The 27,038-nt window shown below is 47.5% G+C and overlaps 1 protein-coding gene and 1 pseudogene across 1 annotated transcript; one reads left to right on the top strand and one right to left on the bottom strand.

Annotated features, from left to right (window-relative positions):
- Window positions 1–648: 648 nt before the first annotated feature.
- F11r (F11 receptor) lies at window positions 649–24,649 on the bottom strand. The gene is made up of 10 exons (XM_032915304.1): window positions 24,451–24,649; window positions 4,338–4,406; window positions 4,118–4,225; window positions 3,796–3,942; window positions 3,345–3,550; window positions 3,089–3,191; window positions 2,854–2,961; window positions 2,071–2,083; window positions 1,718–1,769; window positions 649–1,602 (listed from the first exon to the last, which is right to left on the bottom strand). Exons 1-10 carry the CDS (start codon window positions 24,509–24,511, stop codon window positions 1,567–1,569), a joined length of 903 nt encoding a protein of 300 aa, XP_032771195.1. The 5' UTR covers window positions 24,512–24,649; the 3' UTR covers window positions 649–1,566.
- A 1,011-nt stretch (window positions 24,650–25,660) lies between these two features.
- LOC116910912 lies at window positions 25,661–26,777 on the top strand (annotated as a pseudogene).
- Window positions 26,778–27,038: the final 261 nt, after the last annotated feature.

Here is a 27,038-nt window from a genome sequence, read left to right as displayed (position 1 = left end):
AATTCGTTTTGACACTGTAAAATGAAACCAGAGGTGGCATTCCCAAAGCATACGGCAGGCTGGAGAGGGGAACTCCAAGAGTAACGGTCTCTCGCCTCAAAAGTACCTGAGGGGGTTGTTTATCTAGTGTACTGGAAGGGCAACGAATCCTACCCCAGCCCCACCCAACTGAAACAAATCCTTTATTTAACTTTCGAATTTCTCTTTTATTGTCCAATTGGATTTTATTTCCTCTGGAAAAATCTGCCCTCAAGTATTTAATTTCCAAAAGCTGCAAGGAACCCAAATGGAAGAGAGCAATGACCACCAGACCTATCCAGATTCCTGCTTGTCTCAAATATTAAATGGCTGGAGGAACTCTCCCTTAGAAGCCTTAGGGGAGGTCCATTATGACCGCCAGGCATGAGAGTGCGTGGACACTTTCTTCCCCAACTTGACTGAATAGCAGCCCCCCCCCCCTTTGCACAGCACCACCTTTGTCCAAGCAGCAGGAGAACCAGGTTCTGATGTCTAGAAGCTTTGCCTTGAGTTAAGAACGGAGTCCTGAGGACCAGCCATAGGTTGCTGGGAAGCAGAACTTTGATGTACTTTGTTTATAAAAAGTAGCCCAGAGTCCCTAAAACACTCCCCCACTTCCGACAAAAAGAAGTTTGTCAAATCAAGTTTTTATTTCCAGCAACATCTGTCAAATATAAACACAACCTTGCCAAAGAGCTAGAAAGCCCTTCTATATAACAATCAATTTCAATATAGAATCTCTCTCTCTGTCTCTCTCTCACACACACACACACAGACACACAGACAGACACACACACACACACACACACACACACACACACACACCATCAAAGAGACGAGACTATTAACACACACATCTCCTCGATCCATATAAATCTTACAAGGGTCTGTGCAGTAGTTCCAGCCAAATGAAGTGACTAACAGCCACCAGTTCCAGCCTTTTCTCTTTAGATCGCTTTAAATCTTTCTCACTCCAAGTCTCTTGGGAGTTAACCGAGCTCTCCCACCTTGTTCGGACACGGTGTCAGTTTACTTGTATCCAGGAGAATCCCAGTGGCACATTTTGAGACAAAGAGCAGGCTCCAGAGGCTAGACACCTGAGGTCACCATCAAATGCCTCAGCCCATCTTCCTCCAGTCCCCACTCTAGAGCAACTGGCACTCCGCCCGGGGAGGAGAAAGCTGGGGAGCTAGGCTCAAAGTCCTTATGGAGAGGCCTTTACAGGCAGGTAGTGGTTTTGGGCTCCTGTCAGCCCAGTCATTATTACTGCCTAGTCTAGGACTCTTGTCCAATCCCACATAGGAATGGGGAATGAAAACTTTGTAACTAGTCTCAGGCCACCCATTGGTGGTAAGGAAAGGAGGGAGGGCGGGAAAGAGGAGGGAGAAGTAGCTGATGTTATTAAATTCATATCCTAGCTAGAATAAAAGCAAGGGGTCCCGGGGGACCTAGAAGACATTGAAGGCATCCAGTGCAGCTACAGCCAGCAGGGGCTGGAACTTGTAGCACCTGAGTAAGGCAAGTGGACATGAGATGAGCCCCAGCAGGTCACACGAGGAATGACGAGGTCTGTTTGAATTCTCCCTAGGGAAATAAGACATCCAATCAACTCCCCTGTCTCATGTTGCTCTCAAACACACAGACAGGCTAGAAACACCCACTTGATACACAAGGCCCTCCTCAGGGCAGGTGCACTCACCTCACTGCGAGCACTGGGCTGGCTGTAAATGACCTTCTTACCCGGTGCAGTCCTGTGAGCAAACCAGAAACGGGAGACACTCAAGCCCTACCAATTAATGCATCCATGCAGACATCAGGGGCCACAATGGAGGCCCACTTTGCAGAAAAACTGAGTGTTTAGAAGGAAAGTGTTGGCAGCAGATAGGACAAGTTCAAGAGATCAGAACAGAAGTCTAGGTTTCTTCCCCTCTGAAACACCTACTTCTACCCCACTCCCACTCCCACTCCCGGGGCTCAGACCCCACCCGACTCCCACCCCAGCTCCAAACCATGATCTTATGAGAGAGAACCCTGGGACATCACCATGCTCACCCTTTCTTTGTTCCTGAAAAAGAAAAGAAAAATGTGTACTGACAATTCTGAAATCTTACTTTCTTTACAAAATACAGGCATACTGTAAGAATGTTTTTGTTTTAATCCCAAGTGTGAAGATCTGGGGCCGATGCAGCGGCCTGTGATTTGCCTCATGCTCTGGTAGAGGCGTGGTTTTACCAGCTCCAGATCAGAATTCGGGGAACTTTTCAGAGGTTATGTAGATGCTAAGGTCCTGAGAGGAGGAGTGGGTGGTTGTTGGTTGAACACGGGGGTTGGCTGTGGTTTTAGTAGTTATGTTCAAAGAAGAAACAAAAGGAAAGAAACTAGATTGAAGGATTTTTTTTTTCTAATTCTTCTCTCCCGTCTATCCTTGCTTCTTCCTATCTAGTGTTAGGGGGTGAAAGGGATGGGGGAGTAAAGGGTGGGGAAAAAGTAGCAAAGACCAACTACAACCATGATTATTATCAGAATAGAATACAGCATAGCATGGGAATCAGGGGGAAGTGGTATGTGCTTTTTTTCATAGGAACTAGATCGAGTAACCGCGCTCCCTCGGAAGATGGTGCCAGCACATAGGGCATGGTTATCAAGGTCCACACTGGGACAGCACCCACAAACCACACAAGGATAAAGGAACTTCCAGCTGGTTACGGTAGCACGCGCCTATACTCTCAGCGCTCGGAAGGCTGAGGCAGGAGGATCACTGTGAGTTGGGAGGGCAAAGCTACAGGCCAGCCTGGGCTACCACAGACCAACAAGCTTCCAAGGGGCAATACTTACTTTCAAAGTATCCACGGCTATAGGCAAACCAGATGCCAAAAATCAGGAGTCCAAGGAGAATCAGTGTTACCAGGACAGCTGCCACGATGCCCCCCACATTCAGCTCCACTGTGAGACACAAAGGGGAGGTCACTCGCCTTGACATGCAGCTGTGGTGCCGCCGCCGCCGATGCCTGCCGTCATTAGCCACATGAAACCCAGCCTCTGACCACACCCCAGCCACATTCTTACTCACCAGCCTCCATGCGTACAGCCTCTGACATCATGGCTGTCCCATACCCGTTCTGTGCCTGGCAGTAGTATTCGCCACTATCAAAGGCTGACACAGGGTCAAAGACCTAGAGGGAAGAGAACAAATTGGCCTCTTGCTCAAAGAAATCAGGCACCCGTGCTATTCGTTCTCTGACCCTAAGTGAGCTCCAACGCTTCTTCCTGCTCTCAGGGGTCCTAGGACCGCCCCCCCCCCATCTTCTGCCTCTCCCCTTTCATACCAGATCCCCTGACTTTGGATCGATGGTGTATGACGAATTGATGAAGGCACGGGTTTTCTTGGCGTCTGCTGTAAGCATAGGTACCCCATCCTTGAACCAGGAATACTCAGAAGGAGGGGAACCGTCGTGCTCTGAGCAGGTCAGCACTGCCCTGTTCCCAATGGTGACAGAGGAGGGGATACTGACTGTCGGCTTGGATGGAGGCACTAGGGAGGGAGACCATAAAGAGAAGGTGCTGAATAAAGGGGGGTTTACATGAGTGTGAGTTAGAAACCAGGACGACAGTATTAACCAATCAGAGGTGCCACCCGTATGCCCCCAGTTCCTATCAAACCAGGAGGCTCACCTCTCTATACTCCCACCATCCGTAAGGTCTAAAACTTAACAGTCTGCTATCAGGTTCAGGGAAGTGACTAGTTTTGAGCCTCCGAGAGACCATGTTGGCACATACCAAGCACAGTGAGGTGGATGCTGACCTCCCCGTAGTTCTGACCCCCGTCCTCAGAGACCATGCAAGTATACTCTCCATTGTCTTTCCGGGTCACAGAGCTGAAGGTGATGCCACTGGATGAGAAGGTGACGCGGTCTGCATAGGGAACTGCCGGGAGACGGGAGCAGAGGTCAAAGAGACGGGGTCAGCTGGAGAGCTGGATACAGCTCCAGGATACATTCTCCGTCCTCCACTGAAGGGCAGAACTCAGAACCCTGAGCTCCAGGGCTCGCCCCTGCCCCTGGAATCCAGGCGATTCTCAGCAAGTGCAAGGACGAATTACCTGTGATCTGGTTGTTATAGCACACAAGCGCAGTGGTGCTGCCCTGGACGAACTTCCACTCCACGCGGGGTGAGGAGAAGCCAGAGTAGATACAGGGCAGCTTGACGGCTGCGGACAGGGTCAAAATGGGAGGAAGATGGAGCCCCGAAACCACAAGCCAGGATACACGCCCTGCAACACCCCCCTGCCCTAACCCTCCCCACAGCTCTGCCCTACTCACAGTCGTTCTCAGGAACCTGGACGGTAGTCTGAGGACTGTACACCGAACCCTTGCCCTGCACCAAGGAGCCTAAGGAAAAAAAAGAGGGACCCCCATCATAAGGAGACAAGAGTTGCTGCCACATAGTACGAAGGACAACAGATCTGGGAGATGAGGCTGAGGTCTTAAGGTGAACGGAGGGGGAATCAAGATGGTGGGTACCCTAAACATTTGTAATGGGTTCTGTTCTACCAGTTCCATTCCTACGGCTGGGAATACGGCATTTCTTTCAAGTACTTCTTCTATTTTTTAATGGCTTCCTCTATGGCTCCCAATACTCTAATTAAGTCCCTACTGTTCCAAAGGGAGCTTCCAGAATGGCATTTCATGGTTCAGAGAAAGCTCCACAAAACACTGCAGCCACTTGTATTTAAAAAAAAAAATCCTGGAAGAGAGCCAGCAAGCTGGAGGCAAGTCGGGCAGGGGAGGGAGGATGAGGCTAAAACAGAAACTTGACGTTTGTACATTAGCTGCCTTTCAAGGTGTTTTCAGAGACGGTCCATTGTTTGAGTCTTGAATCAAGCACCTGTGACACGGCAGCAGGACAAGAGTTACGACCCTAATCTTACATCTGGAACTCAGACTGCGAGTAAAGGCAGGTGCGGAAGATCACACAGCTGGTTGTGAGAAGGGGCGAGGACTAGAGAGGGTCTCAGATCGCCTCATTAGAATCGCACATTTGCTAAAGGAAGAAAAGGAAAGGTTGTGCGGGTTGGGGGTAGAGGCACGAGGAGGCAGGAGTTAAATTAACACAGGAGTGGGAAAATTATCAGGGTTCACAGGTAAGACCCCTAACTAGTGACAGAAGACTCTGCGAACAAACACAGACGCATGCACACATGTACATGTATGAGCACACGCACCGTCATCTCGAAGTTCAAATTCATGCACGGAGAATGTGTTTATTTATAGCTTTAAGTCGGAGTCCCTGGATAAACGCAGACACATACAGTGCAAGCATGCAAATACGTTTTCCTTTATTTGAACACCCCCAGGACTGAATATAGTCTCTTGGCCTGTGAGATTCCTACTTATCTGAAATGTAGGCGTTTAAACGAGATGATCGCCAAAGTCCCGTCTTCCTCCACACCCTCTCGCATCACTGTTTAGAGTCCTTTCTTGGTTTCTGCAGTGCTGAGGAACATAGCTAGGCCTAGTGCACCATAGGCCTGTGCTTTACCTCTGAGCCACAGACCCAGCCAGGCCGAGAGAACCTTTGTATGCGTTTATTTCAATCAGACACAATCTGGTCCAGGTATTCGTTTGTGTCGGGCTTTGTTTGGGAAAGGATCTTACCATAGACCTGATTGGCTTAGGACTTCCACTTCTGGTGGGGTGTGTGTGAGATCTATCTTTCTTCCTGGTGTATATATAATCCATCTTTCTAACTCAGACTTGGGAGATCTCTGAAGGATCCCTCCTGTTTCAAATTTCCTTGTACAGTAGGCCACTCTCCCTCTGCCAGATCTTGTAGCTCTCTCCTCTCCACAAGTTGTGGGTGGATCCCAGAAGCTCTCCCTAATAGAGGGTCTCGTACGAGAGGGGAACAGCATCCCAGTCTGTGAGTGTCTGGCCTGCAGGTATGTGTAACGCTTCAGAGGAGGTCGGAAGAAGGAACCCGAGTGTCCGATAGTTGTGAGTTCCCAAGTTAAGTGCAGGAAACCGAACCTCGATCCCCTGCAAGAGCAGCAAGCGCTCTGAACCCCTGAGCCATCTCCCCCGACCCTCCAGTGTCATTCTTCTGTTTGTTTTGTTTTGTTTTTTCCAGACAGGGTTTCTCTGTTTAGCCAAGGCTAGCCTGAAACTCAATCTGTAAACCAGGCTGGTCTCAAATTCAGAGATCCACCCACCACTGCCCAGCTCAGATGTTACGCTTAAAAAGCCAAAACTTACTGATTTATAAATTACTTCTGATACTATAACTTCGCCTATTTCTCATTATAATTTTAATATTGAACTCATACTCTAATATAACAATAGATCTGGAAATTAAATCAAATAACCCTCATTAAATTAGAAACTCTTCCCGGGGATGTGATTAAAAGCTCAGTGGGTGAAGGCACCTCCCACTTGATGATGCAATCAACCAGGCACCTCCCACTTGAGGCAAACATAACCAAAGTTTAGTCCCCACAACCCATGTCGAGGTGGAAGAAGAGAATCAACTCCAAAGTTGTCCTTTGACATTGACACACATGTACACATACACAAATAATAAATTTAAAGATTACTGTAATCTCTAACCCCAGCATTTGGAAGGCAAAGACAAGAAAACTGATGCAAATTCCAGGCCAGCCTGGTCTACACAGTGAGTTACAGGCCAGCATCTGAAGGCTCACAAGTCCTCCTCACCTGGATGCTGGGAACCTTGCTCTACAAAGGCTCAGAAGTTTCACGATTTGCCTTCTGGGATACACACACCGCGATGCTTGAATCAGTTTCTCATTGGGAATGAAGGACACAGCTGCTGGAGTGCTGTCTAATGAAGGCCCACAGTTACGGGCTCAGAGCTGGCAGAACACCGTCTTGCCCTAGGACCTGCTTTCTACTAGGGGTAGGAGCGCCCAGAAATCATTTTTGACAAGGCAGAAGGAAGAAGAGTGGTGTAAAGCCCCCGCCTACTTCCTAGGTTCATCTTTTTTTTGTTTTTTTTCCCGGAGCTGGGAACCGAACCCAGGGCCTTACGCTTCCTAGGCAAGCACTCTACCACTGAGCTAAATCCCCAACCCCTTCCCCGCCTACTTCCTAACACCTGAGTAGGACGTGGAGATAGCAGTGAGCCCCAGCCCCTCCCCCTGCCCAATCTTGTTTCCGCCCTCAGCTTTCCACGGGTGCGAATCCAAAGAACACTCCCTAATAAAGTGTCTTGTATGATAATTGATATCTCAGAGTCGGCTTCCCAAGAACCCAACCTGACCCCACCCGGAATAGGAGCAAACACCTCATTAGGCTGAGAGGCAGCCTCTGAAATGCACACGCACACATAGGAACCACGGAGTATGAATTGGTAGCCATTCCTCGGTCACTTTTGACGGTGAACGAAGTTTTTCACCAATCAAGTAGTTAATTAATTAGGAGGGTGTGTGCAGACGTCACAGCAAGAACATGCAGCCCAGAAGACAACGTTCTGGAAATCACTTTTCCCCTTCCATCTTGTCAACTCCGTCTCTCGTTTCTGCCACTGTGCTGCATGTGTGTACTCCAAGCCAGGTGGCCCACAAGCTTCCCAAATCTTGCTTTTTTTTTAACATTGGTTCTGGAGATTGAATTTAGGACAGGCTTACGCACAGGTGCTTTGTTACCTGCTAGGCTCTCCCCTGCCCCCAAGCCCTTGAAATTGTTTTTTTTTCAAACAACGAGATCAAAAAAGATGTCAGGTCGTGGTGGTACAAAGCTTTTAATCCCTGCGTTCCAATGGCAGAGGCAGGCGGATCTCTGGTGAGTTCCAGGCCAGCCTGATCTACAGAGTTAGTTCCAGGGCAGCCAGGGCTATAAAGCTTGAAAAGCCAGGAAAAAAATATCCAGGGATTGTATCACGTGGTACAGGAGCCTGCCTTTCCAGCTCCCTCCTCGGCCCAAATGCCTGTTGGCTATGACCCACCTACTCCCCAAGACTCAAAGTCTATTGTGGGTAGGTGAGATGCCTTGTTACCAAGCCGGCTGACTCAAGTTCAATCCCCAGGCCCTACATGGTAAAAGCAGGGAGTCGACTCCCACAGATTTTCCTTTTACCTCCCTCCACGCATGCACACTGACTTAGGTAAGCCCCCAATACACATACAAGCACAATAGAGAATCAGACATAATTTTTTAAATCCAAAAATAAATCTAAACCAGGAGGTGATGACACACACCTTTAATGCCAGCCCTCGGGAAGCAGAGGCAGGTGGATGGTTTTGAGTTCCAGGCCAGTCAGAGATAATACAGGGAGACACTGTCTCAGAAACAAACTTCAGAGTGCTTACAACAGCATCTGTCTGACCAACGGGAGGCACCGAGTAAGAACTGTACCTTACTCTCACCCCATCTACTCACAGGTTTTCCTGTTCACACCTCGCCTTCCCACATCAGCAGTGAGCACTACACAAGGGAGGACTGAACCCCAGCTCTCCCTCATGGACACCGCCTACATCCGGACCAATCATTTTCCTGCCCTCTATTTTTCCCCTGGCCTCATCACCCTCACACACATAGACACACACACCACACACACCCCTCTAATTTAACCTCTGACCCTCCTACATACTCTTATTAATGGTTAACTTAAATGGTAAATCAAAACAATGAGGACATTTCATCCTTTCCATTATAGTTTCACATACATACATACATACATACATACATACATACATACATACATACATACTCTACTTTTAAAGCCAGGCGTGGTGATGCACACCTTTAGTCCCCCAACACTCTGGTGGCAGAGGCAGATAGATCTCAGAGTTCGGGGCCAGCCTGGTTTACAGAGCAAGTTCCAGACAGAGTTACACAGAGAAAACTTGTCTCAAAACAAACTAGCAAGCAAACAAACAAATACCTCTTTGTTTGGTGATTTCATTTATTCCTCTTGTATGTGGATGAGAGTTTTACCTGCAGATGTCTGTGCATCACGTGTGTGCCATGCTCTGAGATGCCAAAGAAAGGGAGTCAAACGTCTCTAGAACTAGCATTGATGATAGTTACGAGCTGCCAAGTGGACGCTGGAATTGAACCTGGGTCCTCTGGAAGAGCAGCCAGCGCTCTTAAGCACTGAGCCACTTCTCCAGCTCCAGTTTCTCTTACTTTTTGTTTTGGGTTCTTTGTTTTTGTATGTGAAAGAGACATGGGCTCACTACGTAAGCCCAAGCTGGCCCTGAACTCAAAATTCTCCTGCCTTGGCTTCCCCAATACTGAGCTGCAGGGGTATGCTACCGCACATATCGCCCTTACTGAACCTCACAACACAGAAAGCCACAGAACTGAAGGCCATCAATCAGCCTTTTGCCTTCCTCAAGCTGTGAGTCTGTAGACTGGAAATCCATCTTCTGTCCCAGTTGAATGGAGCAGGCAGTGGTGCAGGCACAGGAATAGAGTCAGTCACTCAAATGCTACAGCAGTCCTCAGAGACAGTGCCACCATTTTCAACATGGAGAAAGTGAGACCTGGAACAGTTAAGAAACTTGCCAAATAAAAAAACTAACCAACCTTTAAGATAGGCAGGAGGATCTCTGAAAGTTCCAGGACACCCTAGAATACATAGTGAGTTCCAAGCCAGCCAGGGCTACATAGAAAGAGTCTGTCTCAAAACAAAACAACAATGGCAAAAACCAGATAACCAAGCAAACAAGAATGAAAGCTGCCCACGGACCAAAGAACAGCGAATGGGGGCCAAGTTTCAAACCAATACAGCCCAACTGCAAGGTGGTGCTATTCAACCTCGTCACTCCACAGCCATCTGGCAGATCCAAACCGGTGTCCAGCTTCTGAGGATACCACGCAGCCTACGTGGTAAAATGCAAATATTTTTTTTTCTTTTTTTTTTTTTTTTTTTTTGGAGCTGGGGACCGAACCCAGGGCCTTTTGCTTGCTAGGCAAGCGCTCTCCCCCCGAGCTAAATCCCAACCCCATAAAATGCAAATATTTGACAAGAGAATTCCAGCCCCATCTGAGCTCTGATAAGCTTCCCATTCTCACCCATTCTGCAGCTGCAACCAGCCTGTCCTGCAGCCCCAAACCACTTCCCGGTGGTTTCCCAACCCCTGCCTCTGCCCAAGCCGCCTCTGCTATGGGAAACACCCTTTCCCCTCATTACCTGGTAGACACCAGTCCCTCTTTCCTCTTTCCTGGAAACGACCAGCCACACCCCAGTCCTCTTAGAGACTCTTCCCTAGGCTTTCATTACCCCATGCAAAAGTGCCATTGGAATATTTCTCAAGCCTTTAAGTTTAGCACTTGGGAGGCAAGGGCAGGTGGAGTTCTGAGTCTGAGAGCCAGCCTGGTCTAACAGAGTAAGTTTCAGGACAGCCAGGGCTGTCTCTCTTGAAGAGAGAAAAAAAAAAAAAAAAAAATCCAGAACTCTGCTATTATGTATAAACACTCCCATGACTCTCCAGTAATTGCCCAAACATCAGAGACCATGTCTGATTTGTTAATCTAAATATTACTCAACCACTAGCATAGTGCCTGATACTACATACGTATCAGATACTTGCTGAGCGGCGTGGAAAACAAATTAGGTCATGGCAGACCATTCACTTTATTGTTGAGGTTTATCTTCAAAAGCAAGTCCAATTTTTAAATGGGAAAGGCAGACAGATGGGGGAATAGCAAATGCAGAAAAAAACAACTTTGTTTCAAAATCCAATCTCTGTAATATTTTAATACTAACATTTTTTTTTAAAAGTTCTGGCTTTAAAACTTTTTAAAAGTTTTCTGGGAGAAGAAAACTAAAATTATTATAGTTGTTCTGTTTAGGATGGAGTCTCATGTAGCCCAGGCTAGCAAGGTAGCCTCCTATTTCTGTACTTCCTACCTTAACCTCCCCAATTCTGGGTTACAACAGGAGTACCCCATCAGGTACGGTTTCACACATTGATGAGGACTGAACCCAAGGCTTCGTTTGTAAATGTTGGGGCAAGCATTCTACCAACATCCCCAGCTCCTAAAACCTAGTACTGTTTTGTTTGTAAGATTTTATTGTTATTTACGGGTACATCTGTGCATATGCACATGTGCGTGGATTTCCACAGAGGCTAGGAGAGGGCAACAGATCCCCTGGGGCTGGAGTTACAGGCGGTTGTGAGCCTCCCAACGCTGGTACTAAAAACCCAATTCAGCTCATAACTAAGGAACCATCTCTCAAAGCCCTAAAACCTAGACGGAGGTCAGAAGAGAACACTGGATCCCTGCAACTGGATTTATGGAGTTATGCTAGGGATTGAGTAATTGAGTAATTTTTAGATTAACATATCAGGTCTCTGCTGTTTGGGCAATTACTGGAAAGTCAGGATGGTAAACTATGATGAGGGTACTGGGACCTGAACCCCAGTCCTCTATAAGAACAAGTACTTTTAACCTCTCCAGAGCCCTTAGTTCTGTATTTTATAAAACCAAAGGGGTTTTAGTTTTATTCTGATGCTTTGGTTTTTTGAGACAATACTTCACTATGTAGCCAGACTGTCCTTGAAGTGGCTGTCTAGAACAGGCTGGCTTCAAACTTAGAGAAATTCTCTGGGCCCTGCCTTCTGAGTGAGTGCTAGAATTATGAGTGACTGCTTGAGATTGCTTGCTTAACCCCACCTCTCCAGACTACAAAGCAATTTTAAATGTAATCACCTTGAAACAATATTTACCTTCTCTACCCATAATTCCCACTGTTTTATAAACAGGACTGAGGGCTGCACCTGGGATGTGATGAGCCTGCAGGTGCTGCACACGCAGTGGCAGAGGCTGGTCCCTGCCTCTAGGGGTGTGTACGCTGGTACCTGCAGACCTCCACAGAAAGGACAGAGAGCCAAGAGTAGAACCAGAGCCAGAAAACCTTCTAACGCAAGAACCAAAATAGCGAGAGGTGGAAGAGAGAAGAAACGCCTGTGGCTGGCTGTCTCAAGTCAGTGGAGAAAGAAAAAGGGAAGTAAGAGCTACAAGAGGGCAGGAAAATTCACCAGGGTCTCAGAATAAAGTCAGACATTACCAATAAAAAGTCAGTCAGTATCAATAAAACACTTTATCACCCTCGTTCATTTATGGTTCTAACTCAAGCGAAAGCTAGTCACAGGGGCACACGACGTACCTGGGATGGAACTTGGGATGAAACAGCGAGAGTATAAGGAGCTCAAGGCCAGCCTTAGCTACTTGGTACAGCTGAAGCCAGCCTGCCTGCACTTCGAAAGCCAGGTTTCGAAGACAACAAAACGCCACAACAAACCACAAATGAGAACTTCTGCTTTCTTACTCCCAAAGCACTCGTCTTCACTACTTAAAAAGTGGGCTTTATTGGGGGGGAGGTGTTAAGAAAAAGAGGTGAATCCATTCCCAATATCTTCATTGTTTTCATGGCAAGAGGAACCAAAACAACAAAACTTGATGTACACTCAGTCAGCAGAAAAGGAAACTTGTTGAACAGTGCACGGCTTTGGAGGTGAGCTCCAAACAGGTTATGTTGTTTGGATTGCACTGTTTCCCAAATTCTCAAACTTACACCCTCCCGCCCAATACCTCAGAATCCGGAGACAGAATCATTAAAGCGGCAACAATGTTAAAATGAGGTTACTACTGGACGCTTCAGGCCCACTCAACTGGTCTCCCTATTACAGACAGAGGCGCAAAGAGGCCCACTTGGAATGTGTGGCACGTGAACACAGTGGAACCGTCGGCCGGCAAGGAGAGAGGTCTCCCAGGGAACTATTCCAGCCAGTGCCTTCCTCTTAGACTCCCAGCATCCAGAACTGTGAGAGCTACGCAACCTGTGATCTCTGTTGTTACACCAGCCCTAGCAAACCAGCACAACAGTCCTCTGGCTTCCATGTGCACCCATATCTGCACACCACAAGCATAAAAGAGGTGTGAGGACATACCTGCCCAGAAACATATCGGCTTGCTCTACATGACTTCATCACATCCGACCTGTAAACACTGAGCGTGACCTGGAGAGCCACCGACTAAAGGAACAATGTGAGCGAGCGTTTTCTGAATATTCACTGTGCCAGATACTCCAAGCCCTTTCATGATTTAATTCATCTAATTTTACACTAATTATATGAGACAGATACAATTATAGCTCTCATCTTTAATGAGGAAGTGGGGCACAGAAATTAATTTGTTCAAGGTCACAAAACGAGTGGGTGGCAGAGCTAAAATGGTAATCCACCATCACCTGGCTCCAGTACATGATACTGAATCAATCAAACTGCTCTAACACACATCCTCCCCACCCACCCACCACCACCCTGTGCATATTGACTCTTGTGTGTGTGTGTGTGTGTGTGGATATGCACAAGTCAATGTGCCCATGTGGAGCTCAGAAGACAATCTGTGGTACTCTTCCCTTCTACCACTTGATCACAGAAATCAAGGTCAAGTTGACAGGTGTGGTTGCAAGCCCCTCTCTACCCACTAAGCCTTCTTGCTGACCCTGTTTTTTAGACAAAATTTCATATATAAACCTACATATGTCCACATGACTCATGTTTTAGAGAGAAGGGGAACCCTTAACATTTTTCTCTTCCTTCTGCAAATGAAAATAACAAATGAAGTGGCAAATGTAAAACAAAACAAAACCGAGCCCCGCATGATGGCCCACACCCATAATCCTAGTTACTCTGGAGGGAGGATCAGGAGTTCAAGGTCACTCCTCCTTAGCTATGCAGTTACAGGGTAAGTCTGGGCTATATAAACTCCTAATCTGAAAGGGAAACAAGCAAACAAACAAAATAACACTGTGGCATCCCCAAATCCAATTTAGATCCTTTTGAACTGGCCTAAAAACATCTCCAAAATATGAAATTAACAAATGAAACGATGCCCACACCCGCTGCTATGCAGTCAGTGCTCACCTGGAATTCACAAAGGGCAGCCTTCCTGTGGCTTTTCAGTGCCAGAATTAAAAATAAAATTTATAGGGATGGAGAGATGGCTCAGCTGTTAAAATGAGGTCCTGAGTTAAATTCCCAGCAACTACACGGTGGCTCACAACTATCTGTAATGAGATCTGATGCCCTCTTCTGGTGTGTGTGAAGACAGCTACAGTGTACTCACATACATAAAATAAATAAATAGCTCTAAAAAGAAACAAAGTCTATAAATAATAAAAATAGCCCAAGCATATAATTATGAAATCTCTAAGAAGAATTCCACTTGGCAGTCTCCAATATCTGAGCTCTTCTGCCCCATGTTCTATATTTCTGTAATAAACAAGTGTATCTAAAATAATACAGTGGTTCTCAGCCTTCCTAATGCTGTGACCCCTTAATACAATTCTTCATGGTGTGGTGATCACCCCGCTGTAACATTGTTTTTCATGGTTACTTCATAACTGAAATTTTGTTACTGTTATGAATCAGAATGTAATGGTCTTAGTTGACCTCTGTGACCCAAGGCTGAGAAGCAGACTCAGAGGAAAGAGGAGCTAGGAAGGTCTTGGGAAACCAGGGCAGAAGGGCTGCTGTGAGTGCAGGCCAACTTGGACTGCTGAGTGAAACCATGTCTCGAAACAAGAGGGAGGTAGGGAGGGAGGGAGGAAGGGAAGGAAGGAAATCAGATAGATTACAAGAAGAAATATGCCAAATAACTAGGAGAGAGACAAACAGAAAGCCAGAAAGAGGGCCGGGGCTGAGAGTGCAGTGTGGTGATTCAAGGCCCTGCGGTCCATTTCCAGCTCTACGAAAGGAGGAAAGGGGAGAGAAAGAGAGGAGAGAGGGAGAGAAAGACAGGAGGAGGAGGGGGAGACGTACCCAATATCAGTTAACAGTGGCACACTGTATCAAAACGGGAAGAATATTCAAATAAACATTAAAGGTGAACTGAGGTAACAGATGAGGAAGAAATGTGAGCTTCGGAGAGGAAAAGGGCACAGGACACCAGAGCACAGATGTCCCGGAGACACTGAGGACAGAAAGCAGGAAGGCAGGAGGACATGAACAGGAAATGGGGACAAGAGTGAAAGAGTGAGGGAACAGGAAATACAACAATCACAAAATACTAACAAGTCGGTCTCCACATATTTCCTTAAGAGAGATGATTTCCTTTACACACACACACACACACACACACACACACACACACACACACACACACACACACAAAACACTGGGTTTCTGTAGCCCCTGGATTGTCCAAAGCAGTCTGTACACCATGCCGGCTTCAAACTTTTGGCAGCCCTGTTTCTGTTTCTAGAGTCCCGGCATTACAGGCATGTGCCCCCAAGCTGGGCCTGAGAGACTTTTTCAAGAGGGCTGGTAGTCAGCCTATCTAGCTGGTATGCTCTCCCCACCCCCAACCCTTATCCTCAGGAGATATAATCCACGATGTTCTGCCGACACTCCAAGCCAAAGGTAGTAATGAACCCAAGAGCTTTTCAATGGTTTTCCTTCCATGTGTACAAGTATGGCAAAGTGTAATTCATAAGTTAGAAACAATAAAAGATTAGTAACAGTAAAAAATGTATGTACTATTAATAGCACGCTATGGCGGTAAAGGCTTCTTGTGATCCCAGCACTTAGGAAGGAGAAGCAAGAGACAGGGAACTCAAGACAGGGCTCAGCTACGCAGCGGGCTCAGCTACACGGCGAGCTGAAGGGCCACTCTGACTGCATGAGACTGCGTTTCACTATTTTTCAATCCCAGACTGACCACAGGCAACCAAAACTTCAGACGTGAAGACCAGGATGAGTAAGTGATCTGACTATGTAACTAGGTCTGGAGACCTCAGTCATCTTAAGAAGTAATAGAACAGCCGTGGCAAAGCGCGCTTCCAAATCAAATCTTCATGCTCGCACAGCTACCTCCCCAGACTCCCATCCCATCTCACAGATGAGGAAACTAAGGCTTGGAATAGCTGCCTCACAAGAAGGTAAGGGTCTTGGGCCTGGCCTATTCTTTTGGGTTTTATTTGTCCCTGTGCTTGCATTTATTTTGGCAGTACTGGGGACTGAGCCTGGGAACTGACTGAGTAACAGAAGGGTCCTATCACCGAACTACCCCCAGCCTGGATCTGTCCATGTCTTCTATTATTATCATTATCATTATCATTATCATTATCATTATCATTATTATTATTATTATTATTATTATTATTTTGCCTGTAAGTATGCCTGTACCATCCATATCCATCCATATCACTAACATATGCCTGTCGAGGCCAGAGAGGGTTTCAGATGCCCTAGAACTGGAGTTATAGACGGTTGTGAGCTGCAGTGTGGGTGCTAGAATCAAATGCACGTCCTCTGGAAGAGCAGCCAGTGCTCTTAAACCCAGAAGCCATCTCTTGCCAAGTCCGTCCCCTTCCATGTATGAGGTTCCAAAACTCAGCAGCCCAAACAAAGAAAACCCATCTACTCCTCAAGGTCTAGTTCAAATGGCCCTTAATCCCTCTCTGTCCCCATCATTAAAGGTAAATTTAAAGATTAATATATAAAACTAATGTCTTGCTAAATAGAATGGGAAAGAAAAAGAAACAAAAATATCTCCATAAAAGGTAAATGTCTACCGGGCTGGAGAGATGGCTCAGTGGTTAAGAGCACTGACTGCCCTTCCAGAGGTCCTGAGTTCAATTCCCAGCAACCACATGGTGGCTCACAACCATCTGTAATGGGATCTGATGCCCTCTTCTGGTGTCTCAAGAGTAACAGTGTACTCATATACATAAAGGAAATAAATTTTTTTAAAAAAGAGTAATTGGTTAAATTACAGCATAGTATACAATACAACAGACCTTGTTTAAGGTTTCTGTTGTTTGTTTTTTGAGACACCGTTTCTCTGTGTAGCCCTAGCTGTCTTGAAACTCACTCTGTAGACCAGGTTAGCCTCCAACTCAGAGACCTGCTTGCCTCTGTCTTCTGAATGCTGAGAGTAAGGGCCTGTGCCAACACAGATGCCCTTTGTTCAAGTTTCATTTTTTGTTTGTTCTTCTCCCAATCCAGACAGGATCTGTGTAGCCCTGGCTATCTTGGAATTCACTCTGTAGACCAGGCTGGCCTCAAACAAAGAGACCTGCCTGTCTCTGCCTCCCAAGGGCCGGGATTAAAGCGAAGGAAGCACCACCACCGCCCAGCTTGGGCTTTTACTGTATGACGTATGAGTAGCGATCACTCATGGACGCCTAGAATGAACGAGTAGGCAGTGCCTGACTTTCAGTAGGAGTACATGTGGTTTTTCTCTATAGTCCTGTACCTTCCCACTTCTCTACCTGGAGCAGGTCATCACTCTTATTTTTGAGAGTGAGTCACTCGGCAGCACAGACAGGACTCTGACTCACCATCCTCCTGTCTCAGGCTTCCTGGTACTGAGATTATAAACAAAATCAACACTTCTACCACTTTAGTTTTATGGGTTTTTGTTTTTTTTTTAAGATTTATTTGCTTATTTTTATGTGTATGAGCACATTTTCGATGTCTTCAGACACACCAGAAGAGGGCACCGAATCCCATTACAGATGGTTGTGAGTCACCGTGTGGTTTGCTGGGAATCAAACTCAGGACCCCTGGAAGAGCAAGCAGTGCTCTTAACCACTAAGCCATCTCTCCAGCCCCAGGTTTTTTGTTTTGTTTACTCCCCACCCCACCTCCCACTTTCTCTTTCTCCCCACTTCACCCCACAGCTTAGGGACTGGAGAGGTGGTGGCTTCGCAATTAAGAGAACTTACTGCTCCTAAGTTCAGTTACCAGCCCAGCCATGTGGCTCACGACGACTGTACCTCTAGCTCCAGGAAATCTGATGCCCAATTCTGGCCACCTTGGGGACCCAAACATATATGCTCATCCACACATAAATAAAATAAACCAATAAAAACTACGAATAGAGGCAAAGACGGATAACGCCCATTCCATCAGTGACAAACACGCATAACGATGCCTTATGAATTATTGGTCAGGCAGTCCCAGGGGCCCCAAAACTATGAAGGGCATTCCCATGGTTCTTAGCTGCCCACCAGAACTAGACAGTAAGACTCCACTGTTAAAAGACACAATATACTTTGGTTGCAAGACATAGAAAGATCAAGCTGGAGATGAATTAGAAGCGTCCTCCCTGCTGGCTGACTTTGACGAGCTGGAAGTACTAAGCTGGAAGGTACTAATGTAGGTGACTGGAAACGTAAAGTGATCCACGGTGTTTCTGAGCTGGGGACCTTGTATGCTAGAGTCCCAACGTGCCAAGCACACCACCCACTGATGTAATAATGGTACAGCCGTTACAGGAACAACCAACTACATTCCGATGCACCAGAAGGCCACTCCACAGGAGGGAGGTCATGCCCAATGCCACACACTCCATCAAAAGGATAGGCTGGGGTGGTCACAGGCCATAGGCCATGAGACCTGCTGCTCTAATTTGCTAAACGGACATGCTATGCTACGGCCTCCTAACTGTTTACATTAGCCAAGGAAACTTCCTTTTTGTAGTTGACGGTGGTTAGAGTCTTACAACGGATGGAGACACTGAAAATAAATGACTACTGGGTGTTCATCTCTACATGGGACATCTACATCAGTCATCCCCGTCAGGGCTCTGAGGCCATCACAGGAAGGGGAGTGGAAAGAATGTGAGAGGCGTTGAGCTGGTGAGACATGCAGAGGCACTTTCTCCCAAGCCTGAATCCAATCCCCAAGTCCCACATGACAGGAAGTGAAAAGGAACACTGAACAGCTCACCTCGGCACATTACAATCACACGCATAGACACTCCGACAAGTAAATATAATTTTACAAGTTGAGTTTTCAAAGCTGTACTAGGTGGAGGACGCGGGGGAGGGTTATGAAAGGCTGTCTTCTAGGCAAGGCACAGCTGTTTCACTCCATCTGAGTTAAGGCAGCTTAGCTGTATTTGTCTGGACCCAATGAGATCTGGTCGGGGATGGGGAGGAGCTTCCGGTCTCTTAGCACTCCCTCAGCAGGAGAAGCGGTCAAGGGAGGTGGGGGGTGTGTGTGCCACAGCTGCATTACTCAGGAACCAAGAGCTAGTGTCACACCCCTCCACCCGCAAGGCCTTGGTTAAAACTCAGTGGATCACAAAACAGAAACAAAATCAGAGCTGAGGGTCAATGAGAGAGTTCAGCAGGTAAAGAAGTAACCCCGTCTGACTTGACCACCTTGGTTCAATCCCATGGGGGGGAGTCAACTCACACACGTTCTTCCCTGACCTCCACACACAGATGCACATAAAAAAAAAAAAAAAAAAAAGGGCTGGAGAGATGGCTCAGTGGTTAAGAGCACTGACTGCTCTTCCAGAGGTCCTGAGTTCAAATCCCAGCAACCACATGGTGGCTCACAACCATCTGTAATGAGATCTGATGCCCTCTTCTGGTGTGTCTTAAGACAGCTACAGTGTATTCACTTACATAAAATAAATAAATCTTTAAAAATAAAAAAAAATGAAATAAAAAAATGTAGTCCTAGGCAGGGTGTGGTGGTGCATGCCTTTAATCCCAGCATTTGGGGTGAAGTAGCAGGCAGATCTCTGTGAGCTCAAAGCTAGCCTGGTCTACAACAAAGCGAATACCAGGACAGCCAGGGATGTTGTTATACAGAGAAACCCTGTCTTGGGGGAAAAAAAAAAAAGACAAAAACAAAAAAGAACAGAAAATTTTTATTTTTTTTTTTTTTTTTTTTTTAGTCCTTAAAGAAAATCAAAGGAAAGCTGTGAAATCTGGAAGGGAATTTGCTGGGAGGAAAGGAGAACTGTCAAAGAAATTGTTTACAAGTCCGGCCTCCAGCGTGCTGACATTGCCAACCCCATGCTACCACACCCGGCACAAAAGTCACTGCCTGCCTTTCACTCCCAACTCATTCTGTGCTTTTGTTGACAGCCCCGCTGTATATTCCAGTTGGGGATCCGGGGATCCGGCTTGTATCTTTCGGAAACAAAGAAACAAGTCGGCTTCAATCCTCCTCCCAGACTCTAGCTGTGGATCTTCTCTGAACCTCCACCGAGACTTCAGATACGGAACAGAGCGCCCCACACCCCACCCCACCAACCATGTTTTTGGACACGAGGATCCAGGCCAGGGTAGGCCCGGCTACTTCCTTCTACTGTTTCAATAGGAAGCCCTTTGTTTTCTCTTTATACAACATCCTGTTAACTAGTAGAACATTCCTCAAGGTACTTTTATGCCAATAGTTTGTTTTTTTAAAATAGAAAGAAGGTGAAAAAGAGAGAGAGCCAGCCAGCCAGCCAGCCAGCCTCTGGTTCTCTCCATGAACACCACTATACCTCACACCTAGGCCTGTGAACTTCTGAAGACGCTCTCAATATAATGAACGGAAACTTTCTAGAGGTTGGAGTGACTGGATCCAGAATGCCTGGGAAATAGGAAGACTGTGTGAGTCCTAATACAGAGCAGGCTCTACACTCTGAAGATGGCAGAAATTGATCATGGTGGGGGTGGCTTTTACTCCATGGCTCCCTCCTGCTTTTTGCAGACTTTCCAGTTTTACCTGTTCAGACCCCTCCCCCATCTCCCCCACTGCAAAGGACAGTCAGCCTGCCAGGACAGTACTCACTCAAGGGACCTGGCATCAAACTTCCTGCCAGCCAGCTGCTTCCTCTAGTCCCACCCCTCACACCGTAAAACAAATGACACGAGCTGGACTTTGGACAGAAACTCGGCTTATCAGGGAGTCCCAGGCAGATGAATTCAGAGTTTCAGTGCCCGGAAAACCCCAATATGCATTTGTTCATGCTGCTACCCACACCTCCTCCCAATCCTGAGAAACTTCTCATCTAACCTTTGCTTTGGACACACCACTGAGCCTGGGGGTTTGGGGATTCCCTAGTTCCAATCCAAGAGATGTGAAACTCACACCCCACTTACTTCCTAATTTACCACATAAAATGTGTGTAGCACTTCAATCTACCTTTGGGGGTTTGGGAGAGGGCATGTCAGTACCCTCCCCCGTGAATTCCAGCTGTGTAGAGGTTGGCAGATCCAAGCAGCCAAGGGTCGGTCCCCTATAATACCAGAGTGTAAAAAACAAAGCACGGTCCAAGTTCTGTGAGTTCAAGACTAGCCTGGCCTACCCAGCAAATTTCAGGCCAGCTAAGGCCACACAGACCCTATCTCAAAAAGAGAAAGAAAGAAAGAAAGAAAGAAGAGAAGAGAAAGAGAAAGAAAGAAAGAAAGAAAAAAAGAGAAAGAAAAATCTTCAATCTATATTACGTAAAAATCAGGATATAATCTAATGCACACTGTAAGCCTTATTATACATTTGCATAACAATAACAGTAGAAAAAGATACATGAGAAACTCTGCCAGGTATAGTTGCCGGGGCAAGAACAGAGTGGGAGTGAGCTACTCCACCCTTTGATAAGATTCTGAATCTCAAACCCTATCACCCAACGCATTTTTGAATAAACCATTTTTGGAACCACAGCAGCTCTGCCCAAAGGAGAAGAAGCTGGGGTTCCATGACAAGCCCAGGTCACAAAGATGCTTTAGAGTATCACTAGTGAAAGCCTTCAAAGCCAAGCCTAGCCTGGCCCTGCCCAGCATTTCTTCCTACTAGGAGTGGCCACCCACTAGTTTCTAGCTTCAAGAGAACCATTCTTTCCCCAGGAGGAACCAGTACCATAACTTACCAATCCACAGTTTTGGGGGAAGTCTGGCCTTGACTAACCAGCTCTGATGAAAACCCAAACCCAGGAGAGAGAGAGAGGGAGAGGGAGGGGAGGGGAGGGGAGGGGAGGAGAGAGAGAGAGAGGGAGGGAGAGGGGGAGGGAGAGGGAGAGAGGGAGAGGGAGAGGGAGAGGGAGGGGGAGGGGGGGAGAGGGAGGGGGGGAGGGGAGAGAGGGAGGGGGAGAGAGGAGAGGGAGAGGAGGAGGGAGGGAGAGGGAGAGAGGAGAGAGACACTGTGTGAAAATGTCAGCATTCAACCCTGGCTTAATTTCCTCCCTTTGGATCACGATAAAAGTTGACCTATCCACTGGCCCCTGCTTGTAGCTGAATCGTTTCCAAGTTCAGGTTCTGTTTCTCTAGGGAATGAAATGCAGCATTCTGGGTGACCAGTCACACCCCCCAGGTTCAGCTCTCCCATCCTGTCTGTGGTCTGTGTATCCTGCCTGAGTATCTCAGGTTGGAGCAGTCGTCCACTTAGCAGGCTGGGCTCGTACTTAACTATCTCCCCCTTTCCCTTCCTCCCTGACGGCGGAGCCCATGGTGAGAAGTAACTCAGGAAGAAAAGGGCACTGGAGCAAGCTGTTTAGGCTTCACACTAGATGTCCAGACAAGAGCCCTCTCTTTAAAACTTAGTAATCACAAAATAAAGGCCCCGCCATGAGGAGCTTTTCCTGCTTCCTTTGACCTCATCTAGTTAAGGACAGCATTCTGGCACCCTCACAAAATCCGAAGGGGTAATAACTGTGCAACAGTAATCCCTTCATGTATGTGTAATGTAACCATTAACTCCATTGATCCTCCAGGCATTCGGAGGACAAGTATTATTACTTCTGTTTTATAGCAAAAAAGACTGAGCTACTAGCCTAAGGTCCCAAAGCAGAGAAAGAAGCAAAGCCAGAAGAACTCCTGATGAGGTGGCCAGCCCCGACATTTCCATCCTCATTTGCACTACCCAAATCACTCCCCTCCTCCAGATCTAACCTGATTTAAAAGTTGCACCGTGCAGTGTATCCTTCCACCCACCGCCACCCGTATGCGTTATTCTCCCTAGGACCTGCCCTGCCAAGCAGATGCACCACCTCAGGCTTCGTTTGAACCATGGCTGCTTGCTCAAAAGGATCTTGTCCCAATCCTTTCTATGGTAGTGTGCACTAGAATCAATATAGGAAATTAGGGGAAGAGGAAAGAAAGGAGGGAAGGGGTTGGAAGGAAGCAGCTCCAGGAGTTTACAGAAGCCTAACAAGTGCAGTCAGTGACCCACGGGAAACAGTACACAAAACAGGAATGTGGGTGTGGCTAACAATCTAAGATACGAACAGAATGAAACAAGTGGCGATGGGCAGGGCAAAGAAAGGACAGGATGAGGCAACTAAGAAACATTAGTAGAGGCGGCTGATTCTGAAACAGTAGTTTAGATAGTGTTTGTGCCTGAGATGCTGCATTCCCAGGAATGGGAGCCCGAGGACTATGGTTCCAGCCACAGCGTCTTGTAAACTGGAAAGGCCATTTCCTCTCTCCAAGCTCATTTCCTTTTTCTATACGGTGGAGAAGTCGATTCACCTATTGTCTAACCCACTCCAAGGGTTTACAGTTGTAATGAGAAACAAGGGATCGATCGCTCCATCTTGGGGAAGGAGTCTTATTTTTGCTCTCCAAAAAGGTATCAAAGCGAACAGCCTTTAGAAGACAGCAATACTGACTGTAATGGTACACTTCCTTTACCTTCTCTAAAATACGAACCTTGAAGAGAAACAGATTCGTACAGAACACATTCTAATAAACAACACTCGAGAATCAGACAGAGCACACCCAAGTCCCTGGGTTTGGTCCTCAGCTCCGAAGGGTGGTGGCGGGGAGATGAGACAGATAAATATACAGGTGCTGACATACACTGACCAAAGGAACAAACCAACCAACCTCACACTCAACCTCATACAAACACACCTCGAGACAGTCAAGCCCCAGCATGCGAGCCTGGTTGTTTCACAGGAAAAGGAGTCGACAAAGAAACAAAAAACTCTCATTCCGGGCAAGGGGGAGGGCAGAGTTCTGACTCTAAGGAAATCTAGCCAACCAATAGACCTACTCTTCCCTCAGGGAATCCTCACTCAGTCAACAACCTTAATTAAGGACTTCTCGCTAGCTCTCAAGAAAGGAATTCTGAATCGGAGAAATTTAGAGAATTCATTTCTTCTTCTGACGCCGAACCACGGCATTAATCTACAACTTAACAGGAGGGAGAGACCCTTCTACAATAGCCAAGAAAAGAAACCTTCCCTACCCACCGCCCCCTACCCATTACATTTCCTTCTAGGACACTTGAGCCAAGGGAGTCCGGGTGAGAGGTTCAAGGTTTCTCTGAGACATCCGAGGATGTTGGAGGGGCAGGATAGACCTTCCCAGGAGCATACTATGGAGGGGAATGGCTAGCTAAATAGTTGGGTGTGGGAAGGGTCCTTGGGTCGTTAGAGGAGACCCAGGACCGTGGACCTTCCAGGTTATTTTTGGTGCTTCCGCAGAGGAGGTACTCCCGGCGCTGAGTGGGAGGTAGGGTCACAGATCACTGGCTGGAGGAGGGGAGCCAGCCAGTCTCCATGTGGGGGAGGGGAATGGAGAGTGACCAGACCCGGGCAGAAAAGTGGACTCCTAGGGCGAGGCAGGCAGGCAGGTTTCTGGGACTCCTCCCTTCCCGTCGGCGCGAGGGGATCGCCCTCTTCCAACCTCTCACCGGACCAACCCACTCCTCCCAAAACTCTGGGAACTCACCCAGGATCATAGACGTGAAGAGAAACAACAGTTTGCTCCCGGCTTTCCCCTCGGTGCCCATTACAGTTTCAATCCCGACGCGACGGGCGCCGCAACTCCGGTTGGAACAGCTTCGCGATCCACTGCGCTGGGCTGGACTCTAGCAGCCAGGTTAAGCCCGGCCCGCCTTTCTCTCCACGCCCGGTGGGCGGCGCCCGGCTGCCCCGCGCTCCGATTGGTGAAGAGAAAGGGAGCTCCGAGGAGTGACTCACCGTACGCAGGTGCAACCCCGAACTTTCCTCCCTCTTGAGTCCGATTGGTGGCTTTCACCTCTAGAGACCTCCGGTTGGCCCAGGAGACTGTCGCTTAAAGAAACCAAGGCCTCCCCTTGGACAGGTAAGAGCATCCCGATTGGGCAGTAAGGCATGCAGATATAGCCTTTCTGACTGCCCTGGCTCCTGATAGCTATCTCTAAAGAAGAGGTGAGTAAGGTCACTGCCTGTGAGATGCAGGAATCCGCTTGGTTGATTTCTCTTCCATTACTTTTAAATTGCTTGATGATGCAGAATCTTTGGTCCCCTCTCCCTTGGTAAGTGAAAAACACATATTAATATGGGAAGGTGTAGGAAGAGGGTTGAGACAAGAGAGATATCTTGACTACCCCAAACTGCTCTCAAAAAGAAACCTAAATAGACGGATGCAGGAAACATCCAGATAATAAAAGCTGACCTACACTTTCTGGGAGAACCGGAAATATGTCTTTTATACATACACATACTATGTATGTCAGTAGCTCCTTTGCTGGACCTTACACTTGGACTAGCTTTTGTTGTCTAGACCAAGGCTGGCTATGTGGCCGAGGCCGGCCTCAAACTGGATCTTCCTATAAAAATAGCTATCCCAAGAGGTGGGTAGGTACTGGAAGACTGGAGTCAAGGCCAGTCTCAGGTATCTAGTAAGTCGTAGACCAGCCTGGGATTCATGAGATACTATCTCAGAAGAGAGGAGTGGGGGGGGGGGGAAGGGAGGGTAGAAAGGGGGAAAAAAGCCAACCTAGTGTTTTATGCTTGTAATCCCAGCATAATAAAAGACAGGGGCAGGAGGATTAGGAGTTTAAGTCTATCCTTGACAAAGAAGCAAATCAGAGAATAGCCTGTGCTACAAGAGACCCCATTTCAAAAACAGAACAGGCTGGAGAGATGACTTAGCAATTAAGAATGCATGCTTATACATGCATTTAAGATCTGCACTGGGGAGGCAGAAGCAGGTGGACCTTTGTAAGTTCAAGGCCAGCCTGGTCTACATTGAGTTTCAGGACAGCCAGAGCTATAATGTGAGACCTTGTCTCAAAAACCAACAACAATCAACCACAAAAAACCCAAGTTTACCAATCATCTACTGGATGAGATTGGATCTGCCTTCTCTTCTGACAAAGTGCAGATTGTTGCCGTCAACGACCCCTTCATTGACCTCAACTACATGGTCTACATGTTCCAGTATGACTCTACCCATGGCAAGCTCAACGGCACAGTCAAGGCTGAGAATGGGAAGCTTGTCATCAACGGGAAGCCCATCACCATCTTCCAGGAGCGAGATCCCGCTAACATCAAATGAGGTGACGCTGGTGCTGAGTATGTCGTGGAGTCTACTGGTGTCTTCACCACCATGGAGAAGGCTGGGGCTCACCTGAAGGGTGGGGCCAAAAGGGTCCTCATCTCCGCCCCTTCAGCCAATGCCCCCATGTTTGTGATGGGTGTGAACCACAAGAAATATGACAACTCCCTCAAAATTGTCAGCAATGCATCCTGCACCACCCACTGCTTAGCCCCCTGGCCAAGGTCATCCATGACAACTTTGGCATCGTGGAAGGGCTCATGACCACAGTCCATGCCATCACTGCCACCCAGAAGACTGTGGATGGCCCTTCTGGAATGCTGTGGCGTGATGGCCGTGGGGCAGCCCAGAAAATCATCCCAGCATCCACTGGTGCTGCCAAGGCTACGGGCAAGGTCATCCCAGAGCTGAACTGGAAGTAGGAGCCTTCCGTGTTCCTACCCCCAATGTATCCACTGTAGATCTGATATGCCGCCTGGAGAAACCTGCCAAGTATGATGACATCATAGGTGGTGAAGCAGGCATCTGAGGGCCCACTAAAGGGCATCCTGGGCTACACCAAGGACCAGGTTGTCTCAACCTTCAACAGCAACTCCCACTCTTCCACCTTTGATGCTGGGGCTGGCATTGCTCTCAGTGACAACTTCGTAAAGCTCATTTCCTGGTATGACAATGAATACGGCTACAGCAACAGGGTGGTGAACCTCATGGCCTGCATGGCCTCCAAGGAGTAAGAAACCCTGGACCACCCAGCCCAGCAAGGATATTGAGAACAAGAGAGGGACCCTCAGTTGCTAAGGAGTCCCCATCCCAACTTAACCCCCAACACTGAGCATCTCCCTCACAATTCCATCCCAGACCCCATAATAACAGGAGGGCCTAGGAGTCCTCCCTTCTCTTGAATACCATCAATAAAGTTCGCTGCACCCTCAAAAAAAAAAAAAGAATTCTGACTTCAAGGTTGGCAGTTATAATAAACAGGACAGTATGAAACC

This window comes from Rattus rattus, chromosome 10 (assembly GCF_011064425.1).
Source record: "Rattus rattus isolate New Zealand chromosome 10, Rrattus_CSIRO_v1, whole genome shotgun sequence".
NCBI lineage: Eukaryota > Metazoa > Chordata > Mammalia > Rodentia > Muridae > Rattus > Rattus rattus.
This window is presented reverse-complemented; position numbering and strand designations above follow the sequence as displayed.

Excerpts from the sequence above, each read along its gene's own strand:
- F11r (XM_032915304.1), bottom strand. The coding sequence starts at position 24,511 with ATGGGCACCGAGGGGAAAGCCGGGAGCAAACTGTTGTTTCTCTTCACG. Across the intron at positions 3,943-4,117 it reads CTATAACAACCAGATCACAG|TTCCCTATGCAGACCGCGTC; the intron begins GTAATTCGTCCT and ends GTCTCCCGGCAG. Across the intron at positions 2,962-3,088 it reads GGCTGTACGCATGGAGGCTG|TGGAGCTGAATGTGGGGGGC; the intron begins GTGAGTAAGAAT and ends TGTGTCTCACAG.